General features: G+C 39.7%; 1 protein-coding gene and 1 long non-coding RNA gene across 3 annotated transcripts in view; one reads left to right on the top strand and one right to left on the bottom strand.

Moving 5' to 3' along the window:
• The window catches only part of NUP210 (nucleoporin 210), a 95,012-nt gene that overhangs the window by 48,715 nt on the left and 34,865 nt on the right, over nt 1-11,432 (top strand). Inside the window, exons 13-21 of the mRNA XM_083726897.1 lie at nt 2,262-2,460; nt 3,203-3,348; nt 4,284-4,505; nt 6,231-6,404; nt 6,715-6,907; nt 7,213-7,319; nt 8,437-8,541; nt 8,628-8,729; nt 10,591-10,719. Of these exons, the coding sequence (XP_083583023.1) occupies nt 2,262-2,460; nt 3,203-3,348; nt 4,284-4,505; nt 6,231-6,404; nt 6,715-6,907; nt 7,213-7,319; nt 8,437-8,541; nt 8,628-8,729; nt 10,591-10,719 (1,377 nt within the window). The remainder of the gene's footprint in view (nt 1-2,261; nt 2,461-3,202; nt 3,349-4,283; nt 4,506-6,230; nt 6,405-6,714; nt 6,908-7,212; nt 7,320-8,436; nt 8,542-8,627; nt 8,730-10,590; nt 10,720-11,432) is intronic.
• The window catches only part of LOC310838952, a 28,329-nt gene that overhangs the window by 2,957 nt on the left and 13,940 nt on the right, over nt 1-11,432 (bottom strand). Inside the window, exons 2-3 of one of the 2 annotated variants that reach the window (XR_014561249.1) lie at nt 9,924-9,971; nt 2,244-2,357 (exon numbers count right to left, since the gene is read on the bottom strand). This is a non-coding gene — a long non-coding RNA (uncharacterized lncRNA). Of the gene's footprint in view, nt 1-2,243; nt 2,358-2,640; nt 3,082-9,923; nt 9,972-11,432 lie in introns of those variants that run through there. The other variant, XR_014561250.1, reaches the window with a different exon arrangement.

Here is an 11,432-nt window from a genome sequence, read left to right as displayed (position 1 = left end):
TGTACCACACAATATCTCTGTCCCCAAAATGTCATTTTCCAGGAAATGATAGCTGCCTACATGAGGCTCAGAAATGAGATGTTTAGTTAAACCTTTACTTTGAGATTCATGATTCAAAGCGCAGAGCCATATGAGTGCACTTCATCTCATTTGAACTTGCAAGAATGAGCATTAAACGAAACAAGTGCCTTCAGTTTAACATTTTAACTGTCTCTGCTCAAGCTTTGCATCTTGTGTTTGAAGCAAACATCTGCCTGCTGACCTTGATTATCAGGTTATGCAAGTAGTCTATACCTTTCATGAAGATTACATTTTTAACACCATGCCATATGGTCCACAATTTAACCTGAAGCATTAGACAGGTGGCTTAAAAAGTTAGACACACTGAATAAAAGCTTTGATCAAGCAGTTGTTATGAAATGTTGCTATCCATCTGTGATGATTTCTTGATGATAGCAAGGAATAAAATATAAACTTGGAATTTAAGCATCTGCTTCTCCCCACATTTGAGATAGAATTTCCATGTGTATATTATAGAAAATATGTGACAGAAGTGAGCTGTCAATAAACACAACAGTCACATGCGCACTAAGCACGCGCCAAACCTGCTGTGCATTCACTCTGACTCAGTGTGATTGACCACAGTCCTGTTTATATTTACATGTCTGTAAGCTGTGTTTATTGAAATGGACAGAGCCTGCTGTAATAACATGTGGACTATTAATGCAACACAGGCATACAAAAGAGAATAGAAGAGGTTCTCTGACCACCTCCTAAGTCCAAGCACAGATAAAATCTAAGAAGTAGCATCTCTTTCCGAGTTCCCTTCTTTCCAAGTCATATTGAAGAAGGAGTGATGTCATCCCCTACAATCCAATCCCTTAAAGGTCCACTCCCAGGGGACATTCAATTTAGCCAACCTGTTTTGGCTTGGAGAGAAAAGCTTCACCTGCCACAAGGTCCTATGCTTCCCTGGGATTCCCTAGGCTTCTGATACACATTTTGAGAGCCATGGTATTGGATGCCCTTTCAGAAGAGAGAGGACTCCTTGAAGAAGTGAGGGGGATCAGAGTAATACACTTACAGTGACTGCAATTTTTATAAGGTGCTAAATTCCTATTCTACTATTACGGAGTGACATCTGCACATTCACGTTTGGACAATATGATGTTAAATTGGATGTTCAAATGCATTTCAGTTTATTATTTCTATCTCCACAAAAGGATCTTATCTGTTACCAGTAGCATTGTCACTATCTCTTGCCCAATTCCTGAGCATTAAGCCAGAGATGAAATGAAGAAATTGAAATGAGTGGGAATTTCCCTTTTGGATGACAAGAATTCAGCTTGGTCACTTTCATTGTCAGCATGTTATAAAGAATAAGCCCCAAAGATTTAAATCTCCTTCGGAACAGTAGGCATTCAACAAAGGTTATATTAGCAAAGACATTGTCGTGTTTGGCCATATGGTCAATACACAGATTATAAGTTTTGAGAAAATATCAAACCTAGAGGTTCTTAAAGCTCATTGTGGTGAAACTCCCACAATTGCAGAAATCTAGAGCATGACAACTCTAACCAAAATGAATCTAGTCCTTAACTCAGATATAGCACCAAGTGCATTAGGGGAGAAAGGAAAGGTAAAATCAAGATCCTAAGGAGCTCTTTGCTTGCATTTAGATTTTCTAAGAAGGAACTACTGCCTCTGTTATTCTTGAATGAGGAATTAGATAAATGTAGGTCCATTAGACAGATATTATTGAACCTTAAAGAAATAAAGTGTAATTTATAGGAAGTTAACAAAGAATGTCATGTCTTCCCTAGCAATTCCATTGCCTTCTAAAGTCAGTTACTGCCATGCCTCCTTAATACATAAACCAAACCATATTGAGGGACTTTGCCCATGTCTGCCTTTGGACCTCTCCCTAGGTCTCACTTTTTTGACTGTGTGTGGGCATAATGGATGTGAGCTGTGTAATCGGGTGTGTGTGTGTGTGAGAGAGAGAAGATCTCTAAGAGTCTCAGGAGCTCTGCAAGGTATTTGTGTAATGCTTTGTTCTGATTATAACAAAGTTATTTGTCTGCAAGTCACACATTTCAAATTAGAAGTTGGAAATTTTTGAGGTTAAAAGTGAAACTTTCAGATAGTTAAAAGTGGCTAAAAATAAGCAATTTCCTCTTGGCATTTCAAAATTTCCAGTTCAGGTTTTGTTCATTATCTCCATTCTGGCTGCTGTGTCTTACCTCATTATTGTTTCCTAGGTGTACGTGACAGAACCTAGTGGCATGGAGTTCACGCCGTGTCGAGTTGAAGCACGTGTGGGTGAAATCCTGGAGCTGCCTCTGAAGATTAATGGCCTAATGAATGAAGAAACCAGTCAGATGGTCACCCTGAGTGACTGTTCACATTTTGATTTAGTTGTCGAGGTTGAGAACCGTGGTGTATTCATTCCACTTCAAGGTGGCTTAAAAGGAATTACTTCATTTCAGTTTATAAAATAGAGGAACAAATATGTAATCCACTTACTGGCATGCTAAGGATTCTTTTATCAATAGCAAATGCTTATGAATAACTAAGAGGTGTTATATAGATCAGGGGTTGAGAGCTTTCCCAGTTGTTACAATTCCCATCATTCTTCACCATTGGCTATGCTGGATGGGGCTGATGGGATTTGGAAGTCAGCAACCTCTGGAAGGATACAGGTTCCCAGTCCACTTTGGTTGTGTTTCATTCATTTGTAATAATAATAAAAGTTGGTAAAAAAACAACAACACAACTGGTTACATAATAGGGATTGATTGTACAGGTGGTGCCCATTTTAGGCTGGTCCAACTGACATGCGATCACCAACGCATGGGTCCTTTTAGACTCAGAAGAAGGCAGAACAGGGGTGGGGGTGGGTCATGCTTATACGTTCTCTGTCGATGTGTATTGAGCAGAAATTGGGTCTCCTGCACAAAATGGTCACCGACCTTTCCTTCCCCCACCCTTCACCCCAAGACTTTTGCAGTGCTAGCAATACTGTTTTGATCTGCTGACTTTTCACTTCGCTATTTGTGTTACTTTATATGTGTTATTGTTCTTGTATTTAGATTATTCAGGGTGGTTTACTTATAAAAACAACATGAATAAATTTGATTTTAAATTTACTCAAGTAATATTCACATTGCACATTTTCACTCTCCTTTGATTTCCTTAACAGGAAGACTAAAGCCAACTTCTGACTACTGCAGTGGGGTCAGGGTAAAAGCTGAAGTCCAAGGATATACAGCACTTGTTGTTAGTTACACCCATGAACATATCCACCTCAGTGCCAGTATTACAATAGCTGCCCATCTGCCACTAAAAGTAAGCCTTTAGTTTCCCCTATTTCTTAGTCTTTTGATTCTTCTGTAAATACTTGCAATACTGAGTGATTTGAGTGAAGTGTTATAGGATACTAAGGATTTATATCAAAATCAAATAGCTTCATTCCCGTATGCTTGAATCTCTGATGCTTTCTACCTTGAATAGTCCTTATAAACTGTTTACGGGTTTCAGGAACTACAAAATGTCCAACCACTTGTGGACATGTACCCTTGAGATGATGAGCCTGTTTCATTAATGATGCAGTAATAGCTAGATTGAATTAATCTAGAACTTTTTAGTATGTCTCAGTGGTCCAGAGCACTAGCTGTCACTTGCTTAAATAGATATCACAATAGTTTTAAAAGCAGATTTTTGGGGGAAGGAGGGGGGGAGACACAGTGGGGAAAAGAAGATTCAGAAAAGTCACTTGCATGGAGAAATTCCATGTTTGTAATGAGCTACAACTTTGGGGGGGGGGTTAAACCAGCACTATGCTCTGAAATATTTTGCTTGTAAGCAAAGATAGTGAGGTAATACAGGTTTTGTTCCAATATTCCATTGGTTTCTAATGTCACTTCATATTCAGACAGCACCCCAAAACAACTTTAAGCTATGCTTAAATCATATGACAAAAGATTCCTAAACTTGGTAGAAAGTCGTTCAACATGAGAGATTATTTTATTTTTCACGGCTAAGTGTGCATTTAGTTAGGTTAGGTTTATTTATACTTAGAGTTGTTGTTTTAATTTTTATAGTAATTTTGGATACAGTTTGGAGGCTTCAGTATTTCAAGAATTCCAAGCAAAGTATATAAATCTCATAGGTTAAACATAAAGATCAATGTGAGACAACAGTATGATGTGCTATTATTATATTATTTTCAGTATTTTATAATTTTGTACCAAATTCTAATCAGGGTTATTTTCTTCTTCTAGACTGTTGATCCCATTTCTGCTGCCCTAGTAACTTTGGGCTCCTCCAAAGATATAATATTTGAAGGGGGACCCAGACCATGGGTTCTAGAACCATCAAAGTTCTACAGGAACATCAGCGCTGAAGATTCAGACAATGTCGGTTTATCATTACTAGGGCCACCTACAACTAGGAATCCTTTCCAACATTGGGTTAGAGCATCTTGCAGAGCCCTTGGGGAACAAGTGAGTAAGACAGATGGAGATGATAAATTTTGTTGGACTTTGAGACCACAAAAATATATATTGAATGGCTATACATGTTCACTTGATGTGTTGTGAGACACTTTGGGCACCGTTTTGTGGGAAAGTGGCATACAAATAGATTGAAGGGAGGGGGGCCTGAGAGAGAGAATTTTAGCTAAGATAATAAGGCTTCATAAAATTGCATTCCATAAAGCAGACATGTCCAACTCCCAAGAGACTGTGATCTACTCCCACTATAAAAAAACCCCGGCAGTGATCTACCCATTGGATTGAGCAGAGTTGTTGAGCTTTTTTGGGGGTGCCAAAGTTAATACAGTATAATACAAAACTTGAATGCATAAATTAGTTGCTGCTCTTTATATACATTCTGATAAATCTAATATCACTCTTGAGAACTAAGCATTTCAAAATTAGGTTAACATCACAAGTGCTTTTTCACAGAACCCTTTTATGTCACAGAATGTGTTAAAAGCTTCAACAGCTGAGTTCAGTTGCTGAGTACAAGGCCACTGCTTTTTTTTTTCAGAGGGCATTGAACAGTCATTGGTGTTTTTTCCTCCTTAAACTATTTTCGGAGGTTCTGCAGATATAAATGGAGAACTGTAAGAAAAGATAAGTGCCAAACTGTCTTGGGGTTATTGGACATCTGAACAATTTTCAAATATCTCATAAGTACAAATGGGGGGGGGGGGAGAGCAAAACAAACTCACCTAAGTCTCTCAGCAATTCAATTTGCACTATTTGACTCTACAGTGGTACCTCGGGTTACATACGCTTCAGGCTACAGATTCCGCTAACCCAGAAATATTGCTTCAGGTTAAGAACTTTGCTTCAGGATGAGAACAGAAATCACGCGGTGGCAGCGCGGCAGCAGCAGGAGGCCCCATTAGCTAAAGTGGTGCTTCAGGTTAAGAACAGTTTCAGGTTAAGTATGGACCTCCGGACGAATTAAGTACTTAACCCGAGGTACCACTGTATTAACTTTCTTTGAGTGTGCTCAGTTTCACAAGTGTCTTAAGACTTTGATGCACCCTATAAAAGGATCTGCATTTGCATATTCATTTAGATGAAAGTCACCTACTGTCTATTATCAGGTACAGCCAGGTATGTTCATTAAAAATATTCATGTTCAGGTCAAGACAAAGAGAGGAAAAAATATAGAACCAGCAACACTTAGAAAGTTGTTCTCATAGTGTTCATATAATCTACAACGACTTGAAATGTGCTGTCAGTTGATATTCTTATAGGGTAAGAATATTGCTTTTGTCAGGAAAGAAAATGAAAAAGCCTTGAGCATTAAGAAATAAACTAACAACTCTTAAACTAGCCTTTGGTATATGTACATACCAGTTACTTTTTACTTTCTTTTTCCTTGAAGAAAGAAAGCTCTGCCATCTGTTTCAAAATCTTAAAAGCTTGATTTTTGTTTTGCGGTGTTAAGCTTGGTATAATAGCAATAATCAGTGAGAAGTTGTGCTTTGATAATGGGCTGGAACTGTGTATGAAAATAAATGTCAAAATGATACATCTTTATCTGTCAGGAGTGCAGGTTATTACTGGAACATAAACTCATGTTGGCTTAATATTTCTTGCAAGAGAGAGCGAGAAAGAGAAATGAGTTTGCTTTAGATTGTGTGACAACAAAATGCCTTCATAACACAGCTTTCATATTTTCTTTTCATTCATTTTCTCATTTTTGTGCAGGTAATTTCCTTAATAATTGGAAACAAGCCCACGGTTACTAACCCCTTTCCAGCTGCTGAACCTGCTGTTCTGACGCTGATCTGTGCCAGCCCCTCCCGATTCACTTTGGCACCTATATATGCAGAACCTGAGATAGGTCTCTCCTGTCCTTTTCTTCATCAGAACAAGCAAGGGGTAAGAATGATAGTAAAATATCTATCTTTAACTAGCATATAAGTACCCTTTAGGCATTTAAGAAATGGCATAGGCCTCATCCCAACATACTGCTGAAAGATTTAAATTCCTGCTAGCACACGGCTGGGGCCAATCATGTAGGCAACCTTTCAACATGCTTGAGAGACGACAGTTTCCCCTGTTTTTTCACAGAAATATTCAAACATTTGTTCAGTTGAAAAATACGATCGTTGCATTACAATACACCATGGCTTGTCTTTCAATTCTACACAATTCCAAGGATAATTTTTCCTGTTGATTTCTCTTCCAGGTCCCTGTCTCGAAATATCGCAATCCAGTATTGGAGATGGAGGTTTATGATCAACAGGGACGTAAATTTGACAATTTTAGTTCCCTCAATATTATCTGGGAATCAACAAAATATTCACTGGCCAGCAGAGAAGCCGATATGCCAATGGAGCTGTTTTTGAAAAATCATGGAAATGGTCAGAACAAAATGCATGGTACGGCTCCAGGACATTGTGTATCATTTGTTTGTGTAAACTGGTTGAACTTGGTGGCATTAGTGCTAGATCAATTTGCTTTCTGTAGGGTGTTTTTTTCCTTCTTGGAATGGGTCTGATTCTTTCTTTTTGTTCACACTTTGATGAGAAAAATGCTATTTTAAAAATATTTTAAAGATACAATGAATTTTAAAGATACAATGAAATGAGGGGAGAAAGGTCAGTTTCCTCCATGCTTCTGTATACTGATGCTTAACCAGGTAGTAAATGCTCCTTTTCCAGTTTTGTCTTTCTTTTTTCCTTAGGATTGCAAACTGTTTTAGTTCACAATAAACCTGGAGCAGTGACTATATCTGCCACTGCGGCTGGATATCAACATCTTCATCTTGCTGCTGCAGAAGTGAATAAACCGGTAATGCAGTTTTATTCCAGCTTTACCTACTCTGCCCTAATGAGGTATATTTGCTATAGCCAGTTTTTTTTAGTGCATTTATATAGCATTTTAGTGGCCTTAAAATACATTCATCATAATGCAGACAGTTATGGGCCTGACAGAAGCACTTAAATACATTTCTCCAGCACCAGAAGTGCCATTGCTCTCCTTTTTCGTTTAGTACTATAATCAAATACTATGGAGTTTTGCATTTGTATACCTGATTTGATAACCGATTCTGCCTTGATGCAGAGCATCGAAGTCACTTATTACAGCTGCAGCTCTAAATGCCTCATCATATGTCCCACATGCTTTGCTAATGTCTGGCTTGCACCCTAATCATCCTCTTCTAGATTAAGGGAGCATCCATTGTCAGCATCACTACATAGTACCAAGTAATCTCTAAGATCATACGGTATTAAGTTCCATCTCACAAAGAGAAGGAGTGGGAGTTAGGAGATTTGATTGAGAATGTAGAGCTAATGTGAGGAATTAATGAAGCCTAATTATACTTCAGATCTCAAGTGGAAAACACAATTAGATGCCATTTCAAGGTACACCACTGAACCATGAGCTGAAGAATAGGCTTATTTTGACTAGGCTCACCAAAATACATTGGCATGTTATGCCAAGATAGAGAAATACAGGAATGATGAACTGGTTACTAGGCAGTAGTGACCAACAGGGTGGCATTTCTTATGGGGCATCCCATCTTGGAGGTGAATGCCAGTAACCAAGAGGGTGAGGTGATGGGAGGTTGGCACTGGGCAGGTGCAGCAGCAGAGCCAATGAGATGCTTCTACAGCTGTACCTGTACTGTGCTGACCTAAAGCCAAGTAGGCAATGCTGTCAGATCTAGACACCACCTGCTTCTGGGAAGCAGTTTTCCACAATCTATTTAACTATAATAAAACTCTGAATATTCATTTACTAATTAAATACTGTATATACCACCATTTCTATACTGCAATATCAGTATATGGTGTGCAGTGATAAAGCATAATTGCAAACAGTACAAAACAAAGTGTTTTTCTAAATGACATCAGATCAGAAGTTTCATGTGGCACTTTTGGGTTGCCTTCTTTATCCCTTACAGTATGAACCTCTTACACCTGTGTCCTCCAGCGTTGAGCTAATACTCGTGGACGATGTAAAAGTGAGTCCTAAAGAAGTGACTATCTATAATCACCAGGCTGTCAAGGTAAGGCATTCCCTTTACACGTTATTAAGCGAACTGCGCAAAAATATAAGCTATGTAAATTATATAATATGTACTTTTCTTGGCAGGCTGAACTGCTCATAAAGGAGGGCTCTGGATATTTTCTTGTTAATACCAGTGCTCTCAACATTGCAAAAGTGACTTATGAAGAAGCTCAAGGTGTTGCAGTGGTAAGTAGCATAATGCACTGTTTTTACTTTAGAGGGAAAACTCTTTAGTACACAATGATTTTTCTAAAGTAGAGTGGCAGGAGCCTGAAGTCATGCTCAATAGTTTCAATAAAGCAGCCTTAGAATTTCCAATGAGAACTCCTGTATGTTAGGGAAGTCATGGGTACAGCCTCCCAGGAACATATCCCAAACAAATCTATTTGGAATGAATAGGAGTTAAACAAGGGACGCAGGTGGCGCTGTGGGTTAAAGCCTCAGCGCCTAGGACTTGCCGATCGAAAGGTCGGCGGTTCGAATCCCTGCGGCGGGGTGCGCTCCCGCTGCTCGGTCCCAGCGCCTGCCAACCTAGCAGTTCGAAAGCACCTCCGGGTGCAAGTAGATAAATAGGGACCGCTTTCTAGCGGGAAGGTAAACGGCGTTTCCGTGTGCGGCTCTAGCTCGCCAGAGCAGCGATGTCACGTTGGCCACGTGACCCGGAAGTGTCTCCGGACAGCGCTGGCCCCTGGCCTCTTGAGTGAGATGGGCGCACAACCCCAGAGTCTGTCAAGACTGGCCTGTACGGGCAGGGGTACCTTTACCTTTACCTTTAGGAGTTAAACAAGGCCCTGTATTTAATCTTAGTGGGCTTCTGCGAGATATATTCCTGGTGTCTAGGGCTGCATACTGTAAACCATTTTGAGGTTTTTTCTTACAATCAAGTGGACTAGAGCCCAGGAACATGGTAAATCAAAACCTTGGATCGTTGTATATTGTATGCTGCATACTGCCTTGATATATACTTTTATGAAAGTGCAGGTTGTAAATACTTCAATAAATAATAAAGCTGGCTGACCACTATGAAGTTCTGGGAAATCAGAGAACTTTTCCATTTTACCCTGTAGTGACTAGGGCCTTTGCTGGGCAAATGTGTAGATAAAACATCTCTTTCTAAATGTAGAAATACAAGCATTCTGTAGCCATAATAGTATAAAGAATTACTTTAACAAAACATCTTAAAACTTGGATTAATACAATAATTTCTAATTCAGAGATTAGTTGGATCAGTTACTGTACCAGCAAGATTAGCCTAGCCCAAACTGACGGTAAATGCCTGTCTACAAGTCGCCACTTCTTGTTGGCCTTTTCAAACTGATTTCCTTCCACTGCTATTTCCCACCACTCCCCTTTCCTTGTGTGTCTTGTCGTTTTACTTACCAAGTTGAGGGCGGGACCTTCCTCTCATTTCTGTGTTGATTTGAGCCACTTGGGGAGGCAATAAAAAAACATTGGTTGTAATTAGTGCTATTTCAGGCTCGTTGATTTCAGTGGGTCTACTCTTGTGTAGGACTTGCTTGGCTACAACCTGTCAATTACATAAATAAACGCATTAGCAAATCAGATTTATGCATATTTCATCTGATGCCTTTTGTAGTAGTGAAACTAGGCTCAGCCATTCCAGAAAGTGTTGCACTTTAGCATGATATATCTTGCTTTTCTCAATTTTTTTCTGTATTTTCTTTTTTAAGGTCTTTTAAAAAAGACCTCTTCCTTTCTCTTCATGATTTGTGTTTTGTTTTTGTGTTACTGATGCCGGTGGGGAGAATACAGATCTAGAGGTTACGCTCTGCATTAGGGTCTGTTAATGCAATTGCTACCTACAGGCCCTTTGCACTAACTCAGTGACATGAGAAAGCTTAAATATATTTTACAGCTTTACTTGAAAGATTCTCCTTTAGAGGAAAAAATGCCTTTTAAAATATTGGTGCATTTCTCTTTTATCCAGGATAGCAGTGTTCCATTTGTTGATTGCTGTAAGAAAATTCAGAACCATTAAGAATTGCATTTTGTATGTTCTCCCCTCCCACCCTTTCTGGTATTTTAGGTATATCCTTTACATCCAGGGTCACTGTCTATAATGATTCATGATTTGTGCCTTGCTTCTACTACTCTTGCCAAAGTGGAAGTGCATGTGTCTGATATACAAGTAGTATCTGTTGGAGTTGTTGACAAGGTTAGTATTCATTTCTATGTGATTACTCATGTACAGGGGAATAGCATGTTGGTTGCACTTTTAGACCTGCCCCCAACTTTATGTTGGCTTCCTTTGAAGAACCACTTGCAGTGGTTTAAAAAAAAAAGTAGGTGCTCTGGGTGATCATACACCTGCACACCTAGGTATCTTGATCCCACAGCACACTTACCTGCAAGCAGAAGCTTGTGCATCAAGGTTTCCTTACAGACAATCACAACTCAGTATGGGAACCAAATCTGCCAGCCCACTCAGCAGGAGTAGCAGGAGATGAAATGGGAAGTGCTGTCTTGCCTTGCCTGACTGCCATTGCCACCTACAACAACCTGCTCTTGCCACCACTGCCTGCTCTTGCCACCATGCATGCTGCCACATCTGCTGGTGGCAAAACAGCACTGCCATCAGCGCTGATTTCAGGCAAAATCATGCCAGCTGTGTTGTCTGGGGAGCCACCTGAGGCCGCAGCCTCACCCTGCCTAATGACTGGGCCAGCTCTACCACTCAGAAGTCAACACGGTATTTTCCTTTACATGCATCTAACATGTTAACAGAACTTACACTGTTGGCTATAAGACATTCTACTCAAGTGGGCTTTGGGGGGCTCATTCATTCATTACAAGTGGTGACTTGTGGGCTTAATTAGGATATTGTATCTAAGCTGCCCACAGACCCTAAGGAGACCTGAAACAGAGTAA

Source organism: Podarcis gaigeae (assembly GCF_964106915.1).
Source record: "Podarcis gaigeae genome assembly, chromosome: 2".
NCBI classification, from domain to species: domain Eukaryota; kingdom Metazoa; phylum Chordata; class Lepidosauria; order Squamata; family Lacertidae; genus Podarcis; species Podarcis gaigeae.
The sequence above is the reverse complement of the archived record's forward strand: the minus strand, read 5'-3'. Positions and strand labels throughout refer to the sequence as shown.